The 24,831-nt window shown below is 46.5% G+C and overlaps 1 protein-coding gene across 1 annotated transcript in view; it reads right to left on the reverse strand.

The window, feature by feature from the left end:
• LOC137384515 (sodium-coupled monocarboxylate transporter 1-like) overlaps window positions 1-14,975 on the reverse strand; it is a 143,058-nt gene extending 128,083 nt beyond the window's left edge. Inside the window, exons 1-2 of the mRNA XM_068058653.1 lie at window positions 14,830-14,975; window positions 14,652-14,713 (exon numbers count right to left, since the gene is read on the reverse strand). Of these exons, the coding sequence (XP_067914754.1) occupies window positions 14,652-14,713; window positions 14,830-14,975 (208 nt within the window). The remainder of the gene's footprint in view (window positions 1-14,651; window positions 14,714-14,829) is intronic.
• Window positions 14,976-24,831: the final 9,856 nt, after the last annotated feature.

The following is a 24,831-nucleotide window of genomic DNA, read 5'->3' on the forward strand; positions in this document are numbered from 1 at the left end:
CCCTTGAATCGGAAGAAGCAGAAGCAGTCTTGGAAGCAGATTCCAACAGGGTATTGTTAGCAAAGATACAATTGGAACAAAGGAAACTTGAATTTGAGGAAAGAGAGGGAGGGAGAAAGAAAGACAGGAGAAGGAAATGAGAGAGAGAGGAGAGAGAGAAAGAAAGACAGGAGAAGGAACGAGAGAGAGAGAGAAAGAATATTCCAGAAAGAATGCGAAGAAAGAGAGTTGAAGCAGTTTGAGTTAACTAGGGGGTGACAGAGTAACCCTAGTGAAAGCATGGCCAATATGGAGGAGCAAAATTCAGGGCTCGGTACAAAATTGCTAAAACACGCTTAATTAATTCCAAAATTCAATGAGGAAGAAGTGGAAGTGTTTTTTGTGTATTTTGAGAAGGTGGCAAGGCAGCCAAAATGGACAGCTGAGACCTGGTCTCTTTTAATACAAAGCAAGCTAACTGGAAAAGCCCATGAGATTTATTCCTTGTTGCCAGATAAGAGTTCATCAAATTATGAACTGATCAAAAATTCTATCCTCGGGGCATATGAATTAGTACCCAAAGCCTAATGCCAAAAGTTTAGAACCCTCAAAAAGCAAGCTAATCAAACTTATCTTGAGTTTGAAAGAAGTAAGCGTCTGGCTTTTGACCAGCTCACTATGAGACTCTCAGAGAAGCAATTCTGTTAGAGGAATTTAAAAACTCTCTCCTACTCTCAATAAAGACCCATGTAGAGGAGCAGCGGGCTCAGGGAGCCTGGCAAGCGGCAGTTCTGGCCGATGAATTTGCTTTAATTTATAACTCAGTTTCTCAGGGAGAACCTTTCCTAATCACCCCCACAAATCCGAAAATGACAAAGGGTGGGAAGGTGATCTCAGCCCAGGTAGTCCTGGGAGACCTGGTAGTCCTGGTGGTCCAGTTCCGAAGAAGGGTCACTGACCCGAAACGTTAACTCTGCTTCTCTTTCCACAGATGCTGTCAGACCTGCTGAGTGGTTCCAGCATTTCTTGTTTTTAGTCCTGGGAGAGAAAGGAAAGCAGGAGACACAGGGGGCCCTCCTCCAGCCAAGAAGGAAGGTGCTGTGAGCAAGAGTGAGACCCAGAGACCTGTGTGCTTCCATTGTAATAAAGCAGGGCAATTAAAAGCTGACTGCTGGAAACTAAAGGGGAAACCGGTACGATTAATCAGGGCACACCTACTCAGTGAAGATGTGGACCTGCTGCAAAGCACAGCAGAACAAGCTGTTCTGCAATAAGTGTGTAACCCAGGAAGCTTACTACAGCCAGTGCAGGAAAAGTTCATACAGTTCCTTTTTTTTATTCAGTCATGGGATGTGGGCGTCACTGGCTAGGCCAGCATTTATTGCCCATTCCTAATTGCCCTTGAGAAGGTGGCAGTGAGCTGCCTTCTTGAACCGCTGGAGTCCATGTGAGGTAGGTACACCCACAGTGCTGTTAGGAAGGAGTTCCAGGATTTTGTCCCAGCGACAGTGATGGAACCGCAATATAGTTCCAAGTCAGGATGCTGTGTGACTTGGAGGGGAACCTACAGGTGGTGGTGCTCCCATGCAATTGCTGCCCTTGTCCTTTTAGTTAGTAGAGATCACGGGTTTGGAAGGCGCTGTCGAAGGATCCTTGGTGCGCTGCTGCAGTAGATGGTACACACTGCTGTCACTGTCCGTCGGTGGTGGAGGGAGTGAATGTTTGTGGATGGGGTGCCAATCAAGCGGGCTGCTTTGTCCTGGATGGTGTTGAGCTTCTTGAGTGTTGTTGGAGCTGCACTCATCCAGGCAAGTGGAGGAAATTCCATCACACTCCTGACTTGTGCCTTGTAGATGGTGGACAGGCTTTGGGAAGTCAAGAGGTGAGTTACTCGCCATAGAATTCCTAGCCTCTAACCTGCTCTTGTAACCACAGTACTTATATGGCTACTCCAGTTCAGTTTCTTGTCAATGGTAACCCTCAGGATGTTGATTGTGAGGGATTCAGCGATGGTAATGCCATTGAATGTCAAGGGGAGATGGTTAGATTGTCTCTTGTTGGAGATGGTCATTGCCTGGCACTTGTGTGGCGCGAATGTTACTATCCACTTATCAGCCCAAGTCTGGATATTGTCCAGGTCTTGCTGCATTTCTACACGGACTGCTTCAGTACCCGAGGAGTCGTGAATGGTGCTGAACATTGTTCAATCATCAGCGAACATCCCCACTTCTGACCTTATGATTGAAGGAAGGTCATTGATGAAGCAGCTGAAGATAGTTGAGCCTAGGACACTACCCTGAGGAACTCCTGCAGTGATGTCCTGGAGCTGAGATGATAGACTGCCAACAACCGCAACCATCTTCCTTTGCGCTAGATATGACTTCAACCAGCGGAGACTTTTTCCCCTGATTCCCATTGACTTCAGTTTTGCTAGGGCTCCTTGATGCCAAACTCAGTCCAATGCTGCCTTGATGTCAAAGGCAGTCACTCTCACCTCAAGGTTATCAGGGTTTTGTGTCTGAAGGGAAAGTAACCCCATACCCCTCAAGTGAGGCAAGCAAGCCCATAGTGATTCTCAGGGACACAGGGGCCACTAGATCCCTTTTACTGGGAAAAGGCCTGACATTTCCCCCAGACAGTGCAGTGAACACCACAATGGTGGTGAAAGGTGCTTGAGGGCTGTGTATGCCTGTACCTGTACACCAGGTGCACCTGGAGTGCGACCTAGTTTCAGGACCAGTGACCATAGGGATTGTCCCTAGTTTGCCTGTAGACGGGGTTGACCTGCTCCTAGGTAATAATCTGGCAGGGATGAAGGTGGTAACCCCCCAGTAGTGAAAGAAAGACCGCAGGAGGTCAGAGAGACAGGGCCGTGGCAGGAGACAGCCTCCTGCTGTTTCCCTGAATGTGAAGTGGATCAGGCCATAATCAAACCAGTTCCCCCAGAGGCAGATGCCTATGAAGTCTGCCTGTCCGAGACTTTCCTTGGAAAGTTAGGAGACCCAGGGAATGAATTAAATGGATTTTCCTAGCTGAGGTTCTGCGAGTCGACCCAGTACTGCAAGAGTTAGCACAGGCTGCCCACTCTGAAAGTGAAGTAGAGGGAGTCGCTGATTGCTACTATTTAAAGAATAAGGTATTAATGAGGAAATGGAGTTCTCCTCACAGACCTGAGAGCAAGGAGTGGACAGTAGTTCACCAATTAGTGGTGCCACAGAGGTACCGGAGAGAAATATTAAGAAGGGCCCACGAGACTACAGTGGCTGTACATGTCAGTATACGAAAGATCAAAGCCTGCGTAAGACAACAGTTTGAATGGCCAAAACTACACAAAGGTGTGGTGCAGTACTGCAGGAGATGCCACATGTGCCAGGTTGAGGTGAAACCCCAACCTACAGTGAAACTTGCACCCCTAAGTCTGGTGTTAGGAGGAACTGAGGGCTGGTGAACTGTAAGGGACCCCAGCCGAGAACAAAAGGGGACAGGTAGGCACAAGGCTGGCAAAAGTTTAGAAAGAGAAAGGGAAAAAGTGACCAAGAGGGCAGGTTAAAGGAAGTCCGGGAGGAATCCCAGTCTGGTCAGCCAACCCCGAAGAATTTGAAAGGTTAGACCCCACATCCTCCTATGTAAATGCAGACTCTAGAAGCACCCCACCAGAGTAGCTAACAGCATTTACAGGAACCTGCAGAGACAATGAAAGACATCTAGGGGACACAGAAACCATAAGAGTGATGCCTCACCTAGTTGAAGTGCCACATGAGAGTGCAGTGAAATCTGCACACATACCTGCAGGCAGGAATGTCCCAGAGAACAAAGGGGAGATTAACAAAGAACATAGTGATTCCCGACAACGCAGTTGGCCGCGGACATCATCAGGCTGCGCCAAGCTGCGCACATGCGCAAACGGGCTCCTGCTGTCTGCGCGTGCACACCATTCCACATTGCCAGGACTGGTTGGCGCATGTTTAGATGACGTCATCATGTAACACAGGGAGAGCGCGGGGTGGGGGGGAAGCGAGGAGAAAGTGGGGTGGGGGGGGAAAGCGGGGAGAGAGCGGGGTGGGGGGGAAGCGGGGAGAGAGCAGGATGGGGGGAAGCGGGGAGAGAGCACCCCCTGGCCACTGACTGCAGGCCGCTCACTCCCCCCCACCTCTCCGGCCACTTGCTCCCCGCTTCCCCCCACCCCACCCGCTCTCTCCGGCCGCTCTCTCCCCGCTTCCCACCCTGCCATCTCTCCAGCCGCTCTCTCCCCGCTTCCGCCTCCCGCTCTCTTTCCACTTCCCCCGCCTGCTCTCGCCCCACTTCTTCCGCCTGCTCTGTCCCCGCCTCCCCCGCCTGCTCTCTTTGGCCATTGTGTGCTGCCATGGGTTTACGTTGCCTTGCATGGTTTTTCTTTCTGTATCTTATACTTCTCTCAAACCTTTTAATGAAATGCGCCTTTTTTTTTCAAATCGCATTTCATTCCCCTGGGTGTGGAGGTTTCATGCAGGTCCCCACCTGCCAAGAATGAGGCACATTAATTTCGCCACATGGTCATTAAACTTAAAATTGTTGCTGGGAAGAAAAGAGGGCCTAGCACAAGGAATTGCCAGGCACTTTGCCGGAAAGACATGTTTTGCATTCCAGCAGCCAGTGTTGGAACAAAGAAACCAGTCCCTGCTCCCCCAGTACATAAAAAGACGTGGTCAGACCAGTTTAGTCACATGACTGTTGGATTTTTTTGAATTTGAACTTGCCACAGAGAATTTGAACTCAGAAAGCTGATGGCTCCTGGACTGAAAAGACTTGTCTGCTCACCCCAAGAGAAAAAAGTCTCCTACAGTATACAAGATTTAAGAAGAATACTGGGCCCCAAAGAAAAGTAAGACTACCTACAAAAGGACTATAGTGAGCTCGAAGCACAGTAACAAGAAACCCTTCTGATATTGCCTCAAACCTCTCTACTTATTTTTTCTTCTGCTCTTTTTTGTCTCTATTTGCATGTGCATATCGCGTATGCATGCTAGCGTGGGGGACAGCATGTATCCGTAGGCGTTAACCGAATTAGAGTTTAAGTTAAAGTTTTAATAACTTTCACTTTTTTTCTTTAAACCTAAGAAGGCCTGTTTGTGCTCATTTCTTTGCCTTATGATTGGAAAGTGGTGAACAAGGATTCACCAAGGCAGAGCTCAAAACACAGTGTGTTTAAAACAAAACCCTGTTACAATAAGACCAGGTTAAGGCTGAGAAAGACCCCTAGACACCTTTCTCACCTGGTCGTAACACAATCCTCCTTACGGTTTTGTGTCATCTGCAGATTTTGAAATTGTGCCCTGTACACCCAAGGCTATATCATTAATATATATCAAGAAAAGCCATGATCCTTGTTCTCACACCTGGGGAATATCATAGTATACCTTCCACCAGTCCGAAAAACAACTGTTTACCACACCCTTTATTTCCTTTCTGCTGAATGGTCACAGACCTGAAATGGCAACTCTGTTTCGCACTCCACAGATGCTGCCAGAGCTGCTGATCATTTCCATCACTTCCTGTTTTATTTTAGATTCAAAACAGATCTAACAGCTTAAATCTGTGCATCCATGTGGCGTTGTAGGTCATCAGCAGCAGCAGGATTGTATTCAACCACAATCTGTAACCTCATGGCCCAGCATAACCCTCACTCTACCATTACCATCACTATCAAGCCAGGGGATCAAGGCTGGTTCAATGAGGAATGCAGGACACCATGCCAGGAGCAGCAGCTAAACATGAGGTGGCAACCCGGTGAAGCTACAACACAGGCCTACATGCATGCTAAACAGCGAAATTAGTATGCGATAGTCAGCTAACCGATCCAACGACCAACAGGGCAGATCTAAGCTCTGCAGTCCAGCCATATCCAGTTGTGAATGGTGGTGGACAATTAAACATCCAACAGGAGAAGGAGGCTTCACAAATACATCCACCCTCAATGATGAGGGAGCCCAGCATGTCAGTGCAAAAGACAAGGCTGAGGCATTTGCAATTATCGTAGGTCAGAAGTGCTGAGCGGATGATTTATTTTTTACATACTAACATACCAAAATACTTTCACGGGATGTGGGCATCGCTGGCTAGGCCAGCATTTATTGCCCATCCCCAATTGCCCGTGAGAAGGTGTTGATGAGCCGCCTTCTTGAACCACTTCAGTCCATGTGGTGTCAGTACACCAACAGTGCTGTTAGGAAGTGAGTTCCAGGATTTTGATCCAGTGACAGCAAAGGAACGTTGATACAGTTCCAAGTCAGGATGGTGTGTGGCTTGGAGAGGAACCTACAGATGGTGGTGTTCCCATGCATCTGCTGCCCTTATCGTTCTAGGTGGTAGAGGTCGCAGGTTTAAAAGGTACTGTTGAAGGAGGCATGGTGAGGTGCTGCAATGCATCTTGTATATGATATAAATTGCTGCCACTGTACATCGGTGGTGAAGGAAATGAATGTTGAAGGTGGCGTTTGGTGTGCCAATCAAGCAGGGTGCTTTGACCTGGATGGTGTCAAGCTTCCTGAGTGTTGTTGGAGCCATACTAGGCAAGTGGAGAGCATTCCATCAAACCACTGACTTGTGCCTTGTAGATGGTGGACAGGCTTTGGGGAGTCAGGAGGTGAGTTACTCACCGCAGAATTCCTAGCCTCTGACCTGCTCTTGTAGCCACAGGATTAATGTTGCTGGTCCAGTTCAGTTTCTGGCCAATGGTATTCCGCAGGATGTTGATAGTGGGGGATACAATGATGGTAATGTCATTGAATGTCATAGGGAGATGGTTAAATTCTCTCTTGTTGGAGATGGTCATTGCCTGGCACTTGTGTGGCACGAATGTTACTTGCCACTTATCAGCCCAAGCCCGAATGTTGTTCAGGTCTTGCTGCATATGGACATAGGCTGCTTCAGTATCTGAGGAGTTGCAAATGGTACTGAATACTGTGCAATCATCAGCGAACATCCCCATTTCTGATCTAATGATGGAGGGAAGGTCATTGATGAAGCAGCTGACGATGGTTAGGCCTAGGACACTAACTGGAGTACCCTGTTGAGTTTTGTTCTCCTTATTTAGATTTATTTTTTATTTATTTAGAGATACAGCACTAAAACAGGCCCTTCGGCCCACCGAGTTTGTGCCGACCAACAACCACCCATTTATACTAACAGTAATCCCATATTCCCTATCACCTCCCTACACTAGGGGCAATTTACAACGGCCAATTTACCTATCACCTGCAAGTCTTTGGATGTGGGAGGAAACCGGAGAACCCGGCGAAAACCCACGCAGACACAGGGAGAACTTGCAAACTCCGCACAGGCAGTACCCAGAATCGAACCCGGGTTCCTGGAGCTGTGAGGCTGCGGTGCTAACCACTGCGCCGCCCTTATCTAAGCAAGGATATGTTAATATTGGAGAGAGAGCAACAAAGGTTCATAAAACTGGTTCCTGGGTTGAGAGAATTGTCCTTTGAGGAGAGATAGAGGAGACTGGGACTAAATTCCCTGGAATTTAGAAGAATGAGAGGTGATTTCATGGAAACACATAGCCTTTTATAAGGCTTTAGAGGGTAGATGCTGGAAGGATGTTTCGCTGCCCGGGGAGTCTAAAACTGGGGATCAGTCTCAGAATAAGGGGTCGGCTATTTAGGACTGCGATGAGGAGAAATTTCTTCATTCAAACAGATGTGACTCTTTGGAATTCTTTCCCACAGAGAGCTGCGGATGCTCAGACATTCAACATATTTAAGACAGAGATCAAAATATTTTTGGACACTAAAGGACTTAAGGGATATGGGGATAATGCGGGAAGGTGGAATTGAGGTAGATCAGCCATGATCTATTTGAATGGCAGAGCAGGCTTGAAGAGCCAAATGGCCTACTCTCACTCCTAATTCTTATGTTCTTATGCAACCCCTGCCTGACTTTCTTGCCTTTCTCTGATGGTGAGCACCCAAGATGTGCCCCATACCCACGTAAAGCAGGGTATCTACCCATACTGCTCAAACATTGGCAGAAGTTTAGGAAAGTTCATCTTGGCAATTATGCTTGGATGCATCCAACTGTGGCTTTTGGCCCAAATGTCAATGTAATTTGGGACTGAATTTTGTCAGCCCATCGTGGGTCCCGGCGGTGGCACTGGAAGCAGGTGCTGTTGCTGCATGTCACGTATGCAGCCAGCCAATCAAATGGCGGCCAGCAAATTAACATAACCGAGGCACGGGGCCCATCCTATTGCAGGATGGGGGTGGGCTGTGAGGCGTTGAAAGTGGGGTCAGCTGATGAAAATGCAATTGCTACGCCATCTTTAAAGTGCTACCAACCCTGCATTCTACTGCTGCCTTTCAATGATGCAGTGAATCTGGAGTACTGCTGGACCCCTGTACTGCTGCTGTAATTCCTGCCCCCCGCCCCCCCCCACTGCTGCTGTGACTCTTGGACCACCCCCGACTACTGCTGCTGTGACTCCTGGACCTCCTCCCCCCACCACCCAGTGCTCTATGAATCCTCAACCCCCATCTCCTGCTGCTGCTGCTGCTGGATCTCCCCTCTATTGCTGGGGCTGGACCCTGACTCTACTATCGCTGCTGCTGGACCTCCCTGCGCCCCTAAACAGGACTGCAGATCGAACAGATGGAACAGAAGCCAACTGAGACCATGTCCAAGGCAAGACACTGGGTGGCCCCACGGTTTAGCGATGCCTCCCTGATTCTCCTCCAGGCTGCAAGGGATAAGTGTGAGATTCTCTTTCCAAGCAATGGCAATAAGAGATTTTCCAGTCTGACCAAGCAAGCCTGGATGGAGATCTCGGAGGACATCAGCCATGGGGGTCACACCGCCACGCCCCCCCCCCCTCCCCCAGAACTGGGTCCAGTGGCACAAGAGGGTCAATGAATTCCTTCACTCTGCCAAAGTGAGTCCTCCGTACCCCTCTCCTCTTTGGGACTTGCATGTTGCTCACCCCCATTACGTTCCCCGAGAGAAAACATGGGGAGGAGCCATTTGGGAGATCCCATCAGGGGACGAGGGGCTGCCATTCGCATAGGTGTCTTGTTGTCTTTCATGCGAGGTCTGTGTCCAGGAAAAACAGGCTCATAACACCAGGGAGACATTGAGGATTGGCACTGGGACCCCTGATGTGCATCCTCTGACAACAGCAGAGGGGGAGGCTCTGGAGCTAGTGGCAGCTGTGCAATTGTGGAAAGTGAGACTGGAGTGTCTGCATAAATCAGTGAGCTGACATTGTGTTCATGTGTCCTCCACAACACTTCTGGAGACCCACATCACGCATGCTTGGCATGAGAAGATCTGAATAACCTAACCCACAAATCTTTGTGTTCTCTCATACAGGTCATGGTACCTCAGAGGCAAGCTCAGCCACTGGGACGAGGAGCCTGCATTTGACCTCTGAGGAGGAGGAGGAGGAACAGTCAGAGGAAGCAACATCAAATCATTCCCCTGCACCCTCCACCAGCGCAGATACTCCCACATAAGTGGGTGTGCGCTCGGGCTTAGATTCAGGATCGGAAGCTGGTAAGAGCACCACACAAGCACCCAAGCAGCTGACGGAGGCTGTGACAGCCGAGGCCACTGACAGTCAGAGGACTGTGGGTGACCAGGCCCATGCTGAGCCCCAGGCTGATGGAGAGATAAGGGAACATCTGATGGAGCTGCCAGAGACAATGCGTATGAGTAGACAATGGAGGGGTCTATCCATGCCATGAGTGCTGCCATTCTTAGGTGTGCGAGCGCAAGACTTCCTCCATTGACAGGTTGCCAACCCTCATGGAGAGTCAGATCCCGCAAATGCACGCAGACCTGCACAACATTGCCATGAGCTCAATGCAGCAGTGGCAAGGTGAGAGATGGATGAGGCAACTGGAGTCTCCACCAGGGCCTCGTGTGTCTCCACCAGGTCTTCATCCATCTCTGGCTAGCAGGGAGGTGCAAGTGAGCCTTGAAAGGGAGAAGGAGAGTCTACCCTCCACATCTGGGGTATCCTCTCCGGCTGAACACATGAACACAAGAAATAGGAGCAGGAGTAGACCATATGGCCCATCGAGCCTGTTCTGCATTCAATACGATCATGACTGAAATTAGACTTCAACTTCCTGCTCACTCACCATATCCTGATGAAGGGCCACTGACCTGAAACGTTAACTCTGCTTCTCTCTCCACAGATGCTGCCAGACCTGCTGAGTATTTCCAGCATTCCTTGTTTTTATTACACCATATCCTTTGGTTCCCTGAGAGACCAAAAATCTGCCTATTCCAGCCAAAAATGTATTCATTGATGAGGCATCCACAATCCTCTGGGGTAGAGAATTCCAAAGATTCACAACCCTTTGAGTGAAGTAATTTCTCTTCATCTCAGTCCTAAATGATCAGCCCCTTATACTGAGATTCTGCCCCCGTGTTTTAGATTCCCCGACCAGCAGAAATGATCTCTCAGTGCCTACCCTATCCAGCCCTTTAGAATCTTATATATTTCCATGAGATCACCTCTCATTCTTCTAAACTCCAGAGAGTATAAGCCCAATTTATTCAGCCTGTCATCAAAGGGCAACCCCATCATCCCAGGGACCAATTTAGTGAAGCTTTGCTGTACTGCCTCCAATGGAAGTATATCCTTTCTTAAATGTGGAGACCAAAGCTACACACAGTGCTCCAGATGTGGTCTCACCAAAACCCTGTACAATTGTAGCAAGACTTCCTTATTCCTATTCTCCAATCCCCTTGCAATAAAAACCGATATGCCATTTGCCTTCCTAATTGCTTGCTGTACCTGTATGTTAACTTTCTGCATTCCTTGTACAAGCACTCCCAAGTCTCTCTGAACACCAACACTTATAAGTTGCACACTTTTTAAAAAATATTCTGCTTTTCTATTCTTACGATCAAAGTGAATAACTTCACACTTCCCTACATTATACTCCATCTGCCATTTTGTTGCCCATTCACTTAACCTGTCTATATTTCTTGGCAGCCTCTCTGTGTCCTCCCCACAGCTTACCTTTCTACCTATCTTTGTATCATCAGCCAACTTAGATACATTACTCTCTGTCTCTTCATCCAAGTCATTAATACAGATGGTAAATAGCTGAGGCCCCAGCACTGATCCTTGCGACACTCCACTATTCACTGGCTGCCAACTTGAAAATGCTCCGTTTATGCCCACTCTTTGCTTCCTATCCGATAACCAATCCTTTATCTATGCTTATATATTACCCTCAACTCCATGAGCTCTTATCTTGGCCTATTAACCTTTTGTGTGACACCTTATCGAATGCCTTTTGGAAATCCAGGTATACTACATCTACTGATTCCCCTTTATCTACCCTACTAATTACATACTCAAAAAACTCTTATAGATTTGTCAAACAGGATTTCCCTTTAGTAAAACCATGTTGACTTGTTCCAATCTTGTTGTGCTTTTCTAAGTGCATTGATAAGACATCCTTAATAATAGATTACAGCATTTTCGCAACGACTGATATTAGGCTAGCTGGCCTGTAGTTCGCTATTTTCTCTTTCCCTACTTTCTTGAAAAGCGCTGTAACATTTGCCAACTTCCAATCTGATGGGACTATTCCTGAATCAAGGAATTTTGGAAAATCATAGCTAGCGTATCCATCATCTCTGTAGCTATCTCTTTTAGAACCCTAGGGTATAGGCCATCAGGTTCCAGGGAATCGTCAGATTTTAGTCCCTTAAGTTTCTCCAATACTTTTCCTTTGCTGATATTCATTTCCTTAATTCCCTCACTCTTTTTAGCCCCTAGGTTGCTCTGAATGTGATAAGCGGCTCCTCAGCCCCTCCACCAGTGGCCCAACTCCAGTAGCTGCAACGACTGGGGAGGCTCCTATACCTGTGCAGGAAACCCTCAGCCAGCCAGGGCCCTCCAGGCTTCAAGCAGCCAACCAAAAAAGTCATCCCAGGCCAAGGGACAGCCCGAGTAGCAGCCTGCTCCACCTCAGCTGTCAGCGCAGGGGTCGCACCATGTAGACACACACAAAAGCAGTTAAAGAAGAATACCTAGACGCACATGGGGCTTCACAGGTGTATTAATTATTAATTGGGGCCTTTGCATTGGTTGCTCCAATTGTGCTATTAAATGGAGGTCAGAATCATTGCTATAAATGGCTCATGCTTTCATTGCTGACTTGTGAGATGCAAATTTTACGCTTGCTCCCTCAATGGGCTGCCAATGTAAGCACAGGCTGCATTTGGTCAGCGTCTCAGATGTGTCAGAGCACATGGTGAAGCTGGGCGCTAGGCTCTGGAGTGCAATGAGAAGGAGGTGACAGGCAGAATAAAGTGAGGTGAGTCTTTATTGAGTTCACTTTGGGAGGCCATCATGGTGTCAGGAAACGTGTATGTATGAGATTGTCCCGTGCCTCCATTGCGTGTCTCTCAATGGCACTGGCCTCTGGTGCATGGGATTCAAGATCCAGTGCTGCCTAGTCTGTAAACTCCTCCTCGTCGAATGAAGACTGACAATTAATCATATCCTCTTTATGCAGGGTCTCCCTCTCTCTGCTGTGCTAGACTGTGCAGAGCACACCAAGCTACCACAGTACATGAGACTCGCGCTGGGGCATACTGCAGGGCTCCACCAAATTGATCGAGGCACCAGAATGTCAACTTCAGCAGACCAATGGCCTGCTCAATGGTCGCTCAGGTGAAGCTGTGGCTGGTTTTGTATCTCTCCTCTGCAGTGCAAGGGTTGCTCACAGGCGTGAGTAGCCATGTCTTAAATGGGTAGCCCTTGTCCCTGAGAATCCATCCCTGAACACAAATGGGCAGCGTGAAAAGCTGTGGCACCTGGGACTTTTGAAGTATATAGGCATATAGGTCCGGGAAGCGGGCACTCACCTGCAGGATGTACCTCCAATGGTCGCAAACCAGTTGTACATTGATGGAATGGAAGCCCTTCCTGTTGATGAAGGCCACTGGTTGCTCCATGGGAGCCTTGATAGCCACGCGTGTGCAGTGTCAGTTTGGTATATCAAATAATCACTGACCCTCTTGAACAAGGCATTGGTCACCTTTTTGATGCAGCGATGGGCTGCTGCCTGGGAGACCCCACACATGTCCCCAATGGATCCCTGGAAAGAGCCGAATGCATAGAAATTGAGTGCCACAGGGATCTTCAGGGCCACAGGCATTGGATGTCCACCAAAGTTCATGGGTCACAGCTCATCTTGCAGCATGGCGCATAAGTCAGTGACAACCTCTCTGGAGAGCTGCAGTCTTCGTTGGCACAGCTGCTCGGACATTTGGAGGTAGCTGAGATGAGTCGAGTACACGCTCTGCTGTGGATAGCCCCTTCTTGGTGTGGTAGGCTGCTACCACTTTCCTACAGTAGCTTCACTGGCGGGTCCAGCCAGATCCTGGCCCTCCATCCCTCTGGGCTCATGCTGTGCAGCACAAGGATCCACAAATTTTGGGTGTATGAGACACATCCAAGCTGATTTCCACCCCACCCTTGTGCTGTCCTTGGAGAGACAAACTTGCCTTGGGACCTTCCCGTTGATACTCCCCTCTGAAGACACATTAATGCCCCTCAACACTCACCCTTGCAAACAGCCCAGCACCCAAAACTGCACCTACGCTTGCAGAGAGCCCAGCACACTTGACTGCACTGACCCTTGCGCCCGAGACTGTGCCCACCTTTGCAGACAGACCAGTATCACAAGCCGACAATGGCCTCCGCTCCCTCCTATTTCCCTATCCACTGTTCACCATGGCTGCCTTCCCGTACGGCCACCTTTAAATGGCCGGAGATCTGAAGGCATGTGTTCCCTGTGTGCCATTGACTAAATTTGAAACCCCCCCCCCCCCATAAAATTGACTTCAATTCAATGCAAATGCATTCTAACTAGCTGTCCACCAATTCAAATCGCTTTGTGCAGCAATGCCACCTTGAAGCTTTCCTGCTACTGACAAAATCTGGAACCGACATCACAACGTTGGGTTTACATGCGAACACGTCTGCCCCGATTTTTCAGCCCTCCATGCCTCCACTGCCACTCCTGCTGCCCGGATAAAATCCAGCCCTTCGTGTGCAATGTCAAGTTATCTGAGTTTTATATTGAAGTGCAACAGGAAGTTGAGCAAATTCACTCAATGGCTGGTAAGTAACGTTGTTTCAAAAAAAAATTCTGATATTTGTTTATGCTGATTGCTTAACAACTATTACAGACAGGAAACATTATTTGTTTCAACCATTCTAATGGCAGGGAAGACGCTTAGCGATGTGGTGCTGTTAGTTCAACAGGTATGAAAAAGTCAAACAATAACTTATTATGCACCCTTTGACTTTTGAAACCTACTTTGATTCACAGTTTTGATTAATTGTGCAAATACATTTTCAATTTTTCCTTTCTCACAACATAAATGTTAGACAAGATAAGCATTTATGAAATGACTACACCTAATGACTAGAGGGTTTGTTACCGCTCCTTTTTTCCAATTTTTTTTGTACTTTAGTGTATTTTACATTTACTTGGCTGTGCATTTTACTGTTCAGAGACATACATTGTGGAATATTATCTTAACAGAAGTGTACAGATGACTTTGGTTTTAATGATGCATATCAATTTAAAATGTTATACAAATATCTTTATCTTGTATACTGATCAGATCTTTTGTAAAGTAATAAAAATACATACCTGTTATAGCAGACAAGAAACTAGAAGCCAATGAAAGAGCAATTGGGTATGCAGAGAATTGCCTGTTGAAAAAAATGAAGCAATCCTTTTAATCACACAAATCTGCATTTTGATGATTTTTCTTTTACAAAAGGAATTAAATTTGAAAAGTTTATTCGTTCCTAAAAATTGTATTTACCGGTTTCCTACCAGGAACTCTTCTGTTGTTTCTTGTCCTGTCCTGCCACGTTTAAAAGCACAAAAAATTCCAATTGCAGCAGATACTAACAGTGTTAAACCAAAAACAACATAATCCAAGACTTGAAAGACATGATTCCCTGCCATGGCTGCTTCTTTGGTAATGGTAAAAGCTCAAAAGAACAGACTAAGTCCAATAAATCTGCTGATAATCTTATAATAAGGCTAAAAGTCCACACCTGCACTTCTAAAGATACACACATAGTTGACTACTTTTATTGCATTCAAGAAAATGAATCCTCATAAGTCGGTTGCTGAATGACTATTATAGCAGAGATGGTCAAATGTTAATGGTATTTTAATATTATAACTGAATTATATAACATTCAGAAATCCTACAGCACTTTAAGGACACATCAGGAGTTTCAGGAAATTGTTATCATTATGAAACCACTTTTTTCATTCATTCATTATTAATTGTGATGATGGTGTTCTAAAAGGACTTTCTATTATTAATCTGAGCACTGAAATTCAATGCTGAGTCCGTCGTGGAAAAATATAAAAACTGCTTTGGGTGATCATAGAGTTGCAGATTCTGGTGGTGTATTATCTTTTGCCTACAAATTGTTCAAAAGGTTTCTGAAAAGTTTTCTTTTTTGCAGTGAGTAAAATTTCTATATCCAAACTAAAGGTTTAAAATTTTTTTTTAAATACATTAGCACAATTAAATGTATCAATTGAATTGGCTTTGTATCTTTATAATGGTTTCGTTAGAGTATTTACCTGAACACTTCTGCCCCTCCCAAAAGCCTGGGCTTGAACTTTAGATTTCTGCCCAGAGTGATACAGTAAGCTGAATCTGGATTGTGCTGTCTGAGCACATGCAGTACATCTAATTTTCTAGGATGTCATAATGTAGTGAACAATACTGATGAAAAGATTTTCTTGATATTCCGCCGTTTCAGCTGCATTGTTTATCAAAAACTAAAGCACAAGATTCATAGTAGCATTTAAGAAAAGTTTACATTCTTTTAAAAGCAGAGTATCTGTGTGTATGTGCACACATTTGTATGTTTGTGAAGGAGAGGGAAAGAGTTATGTTGTATAATACCATACTGGTTCGATCATTTGTTTTGTATTCTCAAAACAAAGCATTTAGCTCAGACAGACAGAGGCCCTAAAATTCCAATCGGGACAAAGGCAGAAACTTGGCACAGCTCGTAGAGTCATCTACGGCATAGAAGGAGGCCATTTGTCCCATCGAGTCCATGCCGTCTCTCCGCAGAGTAATCCAGTCAGTCCCACTCCCCCGCTCAATCCCTGTAGTCCTGCAAGTTTATTTCCTTCAAATGGCCAGCCAATTTCCTTTTGAAATCATTGATGGTCGCCACTTCCACCACCCGCGTGAGAAGCAAATTCCAGGTCATTACCAATCGCTGCATAAAAAAAGTTCTTCCTCACATTCCCTTTGCATCTGTTGCCCAAAACCTTCAATCTGTGTACCCTAGTCCTTGTACCACCAGTTAATGGGAACTGTTTTTCCTTGTCCAACTTACCGAAGCCTGTCATAATTTTGTACACCTCTATCAAATCTCCCCTCAATCTCCTTTGGTCCAGGGAGAAGAACCCAAGCTTTTCGAACATAACCTTGTAACTAAAATCCCCCATTCCTGCAACCATTCTGGTAGATGTCCTCTGCACCATCTCAAGGACCCTCACATCCTTCTTAAAGTGTGGCGACCGGAACTGCACACAATACTCTAGTTGGGGCCTAACCAGCCCTTTGTAAAGGTTCAGCATAACTTCCCTGCTTTTGTACTCAATACCTCTATTTATGAAGTCCAAGGTCCCGTATGTTTTACTAACCACTCTCTCAATAGTTCCTGCCACCTTCCAAGGTCCCTATGTTCTTGCACATCCTTTAGAACTACACCATTGTCTATATTGCCTCACCGTACCCCTTCTGCCAAAATGCATCACCCCACACTTGTCAGTATTAAATTCCATCTGCCACTTGTCTGCCCATTCTGCTAGCCTATCTATTTCCTGTTGCAGGCAGTTCGTACCATTCGGATCATTGCCACTCCTCCAAATTTGGCATCATCGGCAAATTTTGAAATTCTACTCTGCATTGCAAGATTCAAGTCATTTAATATATAGCAAAAAAAGCAGTGGTCCGCGCACTGATCCTTGGAGAACACCAGTCCACCATCCTCCAGTCTGTAAAACAACCACTTACCATGACTTGCTGTTTTCTGTCCTTGAGCCAATCTTATATCCAACTGGACACTGATCCTCTTCCTTATTAAACACCGAGACTAAGTATTCTAGCTTTGCCCTGTGCCTTGAAGCATTTATGACCCTCATTGTCCCTAATAGGTCCCACTCCACCTCTTACTACCCGCTTACCTTTTACATGCCGCTAGAAGATCTTTGGGTTCCCTTTTATGTTGATTGCCATTCTATTCTCATATTCTCTCTTTGCCAGGCTTAATTTCCTCTTCACCTCACCTCTCAACTTATTGTATTTGGCCTGGTTCTCACTTGAAGAATTCACCTGACATGCATCATATATCATATATAGAAGCATAGTATGGTTAGAGCACAGAAGGAGGCCATTTGGCCTATCATGTACACACCAACTCTCTGTAACAGCAACTCAGCTAGTCCCACACCTCTGCTCTCTCCACATAGCCCTGTAATTTCTTTCTCTTCAGGTGCTTATCCAATTCCCTTTTGAAAGCCACGATTGAATTTGCTTCCACCACAAACTCAGGCAGTGCATTCCAGATCCTAATTACTAGCTACGTAGAAAGCTTTTCCTCATGTCACCGTTGCTTCTTTTGCCAAACACCTTAAATCAGAGTTGTCTGGTTCTCGACGCTTCCTCCAATAAGAACATAAAAAATATCAGCAGGAGTAGACCATGCAGCTCCTCAAACCTGCTTTGCCATTCAATACAAGCATGACTGACCTTCTGCCTCATCTCCACTTTCCCACCAGCTCCCCATTTCCCTTGATTCCCTGACAGACCAAAAATCTGTCTATCTCAGCCTTAAATATACTCAACAATGGAGCATCCACAACCTACTGGGGTAGACAATTCCAAAGATTCACAACCCTCTGAGTGACGAAATTTCTCCTCATCTCAGTCCTAAATGAATGATCCTTTATCCTGAGACATTGCTTCTGTGTTCTAGATTCCCCAGCCAGGGGAAACAAAGTCTCACTGTCTACCTTGTTGAGCCCCATCAGCATCTTCCATGTCTCAATAAGATCACCTCTCATTCTTCTAAACACCAGTGAGTAAAGACCCAATTTACTCAACCTCTCATCATAGGACATCCCTCTCATCCCAGGAACCAATCTAGTGAATCTTCGCCATACCGCCTCTAATGCAAGAATATCCTTCTTTAGAAATGGGGCTGGATTTGATGTGTTGTTGGAAGCTATGTTTTCTGGCAGGGGTGGGGGGGCCTGAGAATTGGCACAGATTCGTCTGCTATGGAACCCGACACTGTAATGCCGGGTTCCAATTTTCCGGAGGTAGCGAAGTTCCATAACGGCACCCCCGCCAATTGTAGTTTAAATATGTTAAATACTGTTTTGCATGCATTAGTATATAATTCTCCGGAATCTACCAGGTGTTCGCGATCTTCTGCATGACGTGCGGCAGCCTTCACTTTCCCATCTCTGAAAAGCTGGTGCCACCAAGGCGGGAGTCCTCAGTGCCTGCAAAGGTTAGGTAGGTTATGCGTAATTATCTTCATGAAATTTTTCTGGCATCAGGACAATTGCCACTAAGCTCAGTCTGCAGATGTGAGGGAAGTGGGGAGCTGTGCAATTGGGTACTATGGGGTTGGGGGGGTGGTGGTGGTAGGAGGGAAATCTGCAAGTAGGTACTGTGGTGGGGGGGAAGGGAGAAATTTTCAAATGGGTACTGTCGGGGGGGAAGGGGGAACTCTGCAAGTGGGTACTGCAGTGGGGGGGAGGGCTGAACTTTTTCTGATTCATTCATGGGATGTGGGCGTCGCTGGTTAGACCAGCATTTACTGCCCATCCCTAACTGCCCTTGAGAAGGTGGTGGTGAGCTGCCTTCTTGAACCGCTGCAGTCCATGTGGAGTAGGTACACCCAGTGCTGTTAGGAAGGGAGATCCAGGATTTTGACCCAGCGACAGTGAAGGAACGGCGATATAGTTCCAAGTCAGGATGGTGTGTGACTTGGAGGGGAACCTGCAGGTGGTGGTGTTCCCATGCATTTGCTTCCCTTGTCCTTCTAGTTGGTAGAGGTCGCGGGTTTGGAAGGTGCTGTCTAAGGAGCCTTGGTGCGTTGCTGCAGTGATCTTGTAGATGGTACACAATACTGCCACTGTGCATCAGTGGTGGAGGGAGTGAATGTTTGTGGATAGGGTGCCAATCAAGCAGGCTGCTTTGTCATGGATGGTGTTGAGCTTCTTGAGTGTTGTTGGAGCTGCACCCATCCAGGCTTGTGCCTTGTAGATGGTGGACAGGCTTTGGGGAGTCAGAAGATGGGTTACCCGCCACATGATGCTTAGCCTCTGACCTGCTCTTGTAGCCACGGTATCTATATGGCTACTCCAGTTCAGTTTCTGGTCAATGGTAGCCCCCAGGATGTTGATAGTGGGGGATTCAGCGATGGTAATGCCATTGAATGTCAAGGGGAGATGGTTAGATTCTCTCTTGTTGGAGATGGTAATTGCCTGGCACTAGTGTGGCACAAATATTACTTGCCACTTATCAGCCCAAGTCTGGATATTGTCCAGGTCTTGCTGCATATGGACACCGGCTGTTTCAGTAACTGAGGGGTCGCGAATGGTGCTGAACATTGTGCAATCATCAGCGAACATCCCACTTCTGACTTTATGATTGAAGGACAGTCATTGATGAAGCAGCTGAGATGGTTGGACCTAGGACACTACCCTGAGGAACTGAAAGAACTCAGATGATTGACCTCCAACAACCACAACCATCTTCCTTTGCGCTAGGTATAACTCCAACCAGCAGAGTTTTCCCCAATTCCCATTGACTCCAGTTTTGCTAGGACTCCTTGATGCCATACTCAGTCAAATGCTGCCTTGATGTCAAGGGCAGTTACTCTCACCTCACCTCTTGAGTTCAGCTCTTTTGTCCATGCTTGAGCCACGGCTGTGATGAGGTCAGGAGCTGAGTGGCCCTGGCAGAACCCAAACTGAGCATCACTGAGCAGGTTATTGCTAAGCAAGTGCTGCTTGATGGCACTGTTGATGACACCTTCCATCACTTTACTGATGATCGAGAGTAGACTGATGGGGCGGTAATTGGCCGGGTTGGACTTGTCCTGCTTTTTGTGTACAGGACATACCTGGGCAATTTTCCACATTGCCGGGTAGATGCCAGTGTTGTAGCTGTACTGGAACAGCTTGGCTAGGGGCGCGGCAAGTTCTGGAGCACAGGTCTTCAGTACTATTGCCGGAATATTGTCTGGGCCCATCGACTTTGCAGTATCCAGTGCCTTCAGTCGTTTCTTGATATCGTGAATTGAATTGACTGAACTCTGGCATCTGTGTTGCTGGGGACTTCAGGAGGAGGCCAAGATGGATCATCAACTCGGCACTTCTGGCTGAAGATTGTTGCAAATGCTTCAGCCTTATCTTTCTCACTGATGGGCTGGGCTCCCCCATCATTGAGGATGGGGATATTTGTGAAGCCACCTCCTCCAGTTAGTTGTTTAATTGTCCACCACCATTCACGGCTGGATGTGGCAGGACTGCAGAGCTTAGATCTGATCCGTTGGTTATGGGATCGCTTAGCTCTGTCTATTGCATGCTGCTTACGCAGTTTGGCACGCAAGTAGTCCTCTGTTGTAGCTTCACCAGGTTGACACTTCATTTTGAGGTATGCTGCTGCTGCTCCTGGCATGCCCTCCTGCACTCTTCATTGAACCAGGGTTGGTCTCCTGGCTTGATGGTAATGGTAGTGTGGGGGATATGCCAGGCCGTGAGGTTATAGATTGTGGTTGAGTACAATTCTGCTGCTGCTGATGGCCCACAGCGCCTCATGGATGCCCAGTTTTGCATTGCTAGATCTGTTTGAAATCTATCCCATTTAGCATGGTGATAGTGCCACACAACATGATGGATGGTATCCTCAATGTGAAGGCGTGACTTTGTCTCCACAAGGACTGTGCAGTGGTCACTCCTACCAATACAGTCATGGACAGATGCATCTGCGGCAGGCAGATTGGTGAGGATGAGGTTAAGTATGTTTTCCCCTCTTGTTGGTTCCCTCACCACCTGCTGCAGACCCAGTCTAGCAGCTATGCCCTTTAGGACTAGGCCAGCTCGGTCAGTAGTGGTGCTACCGAGCCACTCTTGGTGATGGACATTAAAGTCCCCCACCCAGAGTACATTCTGCGCCCTTGCCACCCTCAGTGCTTCCTCCAAGTGCTGTTCAACATGGAGGAGTACCGGTGGACAGGACATACCCGGGGATGGTGATGGCGGTGTCTGGGACATTGTCTGTAAGGTATAAATCCATAACTATGACTATGTCAGGCTGTTGCTTGACTAGTCTGTGGAACAGCTCTCCCAACTTTGGCACAAACCCCCAGATGTTAGTAAGGAAGGCTTTGCAGGGTCGACAGGGCTGGATTTGCCACTGTCGTTTCAGGTGCCTAGGTCGATGCCAGGTGGTCCGTCCAGTTTCATTCCTTTTTACTGACTTCGTAGCAGTTAGATGCAACTGAGTGGCTTGCTAGGCCATTTCAGAGGGCATGTAAGAGTCAACCGCTGTGGGTCTGGAGTCACATGTAGGCCAGACCAGGAAAGAACAGCAGATTTCCTTCCCTAAAGGACATTAGTGAACCAGATAGGTTTTTACAACAATCGACAATAGTTTCATCGCCATCATTAGACTACCTTTAATTCCAGATTTATTAATTGAATTCAAATTCCACCTTCTGTTGTGGTGGGATTTGAACCCATGTCCCCAGAGCAATACCCTGGGTCTCTGGTCCAGTGACAATACCACTACGCCACTCTGCAATCCAATATCTGGAGACGTCATAAACGGCGTCGCCAATACTGCCCCCACCACGTGATTGGGGGGACGACCGCTATCATTACACTAAGTAGCCACCCGCCACGTAATTGCGGTGGTGCAGCCAGAAACATCACAGGTGGGACCGCCGAATCTTGTGCACCCGAGCGACTGTGGGATAACAAAATCCAGCCCATGGAGATCAAAACTACGCACAGTACTCTAGAGGTGGTCTCATCGAAACCATATACAATTGTAGCAAGACCTCCTTATTCTTATGCTCCAATCCCCTTGCAATAAAGGCCAACATGTCATTTACATTCCTGCTGTACCTGTTTGCTAACGTTCGGAGTTGGTTGTTCAAGTCTCTGAATATCAAGTTAAAAGTTTTATGCCTTTTCAAAAGAAATCTGCATTTCTATTATTACCAATGTGAATAACCTCAATGGGAACAGTTTCTCTCTATCTACTCTGTCTAGACCCCTCATAATTTTGAACATGTCAATCAAATCTCCTCTGAACCTTCTCTAAGTAGAACAAACCCAGCTTCTCCACTTTATCCATGTAACTGAAGTGGCTCATCACTAAAACCATTCTCAAATCTTTTCTGCACCCTTTCTAAAACTTTCACCTTCTTCCAAAAGTGTGGTTCCCAGAATCAGACAAAATACCCCAGTTGAGTCCATACCAGTATTTTCTAACGGTTCATCATAATTTCCTTACTTTAGTATTCTATGCCTGTTTCTAAAGCCCGGGATCCAGTATGCCTTCTTTAACTACTTTCTCAACCTGCCCTGCCACCTTCAACAATTTGTACACATATATGTCTAAATCTCTCTGTTCCTGCACCCCCTTTAGCATTGTACCCTTTATTTTATATTGCCTCGCCTCATTCTTCCTACCAAAATGTACCACTTCACACTTCTCTGTACTAAATTGTATCTGCAAAATGTCCAACCGTTGCAACTACAGTAAAAGCTGTCGTTCTAAGGGTTTATCCTGACACTCTTTTTTGAACAAGAGTGTAGCATTTGCAATTCTCCAGTCCTCTAGCACCACACCTGAATCAAAGGCAGATTGGAACATTATGGCCAGTACCTTTGCAATTTTCACCCTTACCTCCTTCAGCATCCTTGGATGCATCCCATCCAGTCCTGGTGACTTACCAACTTTAAGTAAAGCCAGCCTTTCTAATACCTCCTCTTTATCAATTTTTTAGTCCATCCAGTATCTCAACCGTTTCCTCTTTCACAATGACTTTGGTAACTTCTCTCCTTGGTTAAGATAGATGCAAAGTACTCATTTAGTACCTCTGCCATGCCTTCTGCCTCCATGCGTAGATCCCCTTTTTGGTCCCTAATCAGCCCCACCGCTCCTCTTACTACTTTTCACTTACTCTTACTTATACTACTGATATGCCTATAGAAGACTTTTGGATCCCCTTTTCTTAGATGCCAATGTCTTCTCATATTGTCTCTTTGCCCCTCTGATTTCCTTTTTCACTTCCCCTCTGAACTTTTTATATTCAGCCTGGTTCTCACTTGTATTATCAACCTGACATCTGTCATACACCCCCTTTTTCTGCTTCATCTTACTCTCTATCTCTTTCATCATCCAGGAAACTCTGGCTTTTGTTCCCCTACACATCCCTTCATGGGAATGTACCTCACCTGTACAAACCCATCTCCTCTTTAAAGGCAGCCCATTGTTCTGTTACAGTTTTACCTTCCTACCTTTGATTCCACTTTACCTGGGACTGATCTGTTCTCACCCCCTAAAGTTGGCCCTCCTCCAATTTCATGTTTTTCTTTAGATTCTTCCTCCTCTTTTTCCACGGCTATCCTAAACCTATGTACATATGATCATTGTTCCATAAAAGTTCTATGACTGACACTTGATCCACTTCATTCCCCAGAACCAGTTCCAGCAATGCCTCCTTCCTTGTTGGGCCAGAAGCATACTGATCAAGAAAACTCTCCTGAACACACTTCAGAGACTCTTTCCCCTCTCTGCCCTTTAGACTATTACTATCTCAGTCAAAATTAAAGTCCCCCATTATCACTACACTAGTTTTTGCACCTCTCTATAATTTCCCTGCAAATTTGTTCCTCTGTATCTTTCCCACAAGTTGGGGGGAAATATACATAGTAATGCTACCTCTACTGTTACTTAACTCTAACCAAATAGATTCAATTCTTGACCCTTCCAGGACATCCTCTCTCCCCACACTGTAATATTCTCTTTAATCAATACAGCCACCCCTCTTCCTTTCTTTCTTTCCCTATCTTTCCTGAACACCTTGTATCCAGGAATATTTAGTACCCAGTCCTGTCCTTTCTCAGCCAGGTCTCCATTATCACCACAAAATCATATTCCCATGAGGCTATTTGCGCCTGCAGCTCACCAGCCTTATTTACCATGCTTTGTGTGTTTACATACATGCACTAAACCTAATTTAGACCTTAGTCTGACCATACCTAATACCTTACTTTTTCTTACTCTAGTGCTATCTGCTTCTCCCAATCTTTTGTGCACTTTGTTAATCCTTCCTCATGCTGCAAACTGGCTCCCATCCCCGTCAAGTTAGTTTAAACTCATGTCAACACTAGCAAACCACACCTTCTGGCTCTATTTCTATACTCATTAGCACGTGGAATTGGGAGTATTCTGGAGATTGCAACCTTTGAGGTCCTGCTTGCTAGTCTCTTTCCTAGCTTTATAAAATCTACTTGTCGGACCTCATACCTTTTTTTATCCATGTCTTTGGGACCATAAGGACTATGACCTTTGGCTGTTCACTCTCTGCGCTCCCCCACAACACCCCCCTCCCCCCAAACCCTCTCAGAGTGCTCTGCAGCTGTTCAGTGACATCCTTAACCTTGGGACCATGGAGGCAACATACAATCCTGGATTCAAGCCTGTGACCACAGAAACGCCCATCTGTTCCCTCAACTGTAGAATCCC

The sequence above is a fragment of the Heterodontus francisci genome, chromosome 26 (genome assembly GCF_036365525.1).
Source record: "Heterodontus francisci isolate sHetFra1 chromosome 26, sHetFra1.hap1, whole genome shotgun sequence".
Lineage (NCBI taxonomy): Eukaryota > Metazoa > Chordata > Chondrichthyes > Heterodontiformes > Heterodontidae > Heterodontus > Heterodontus francisci.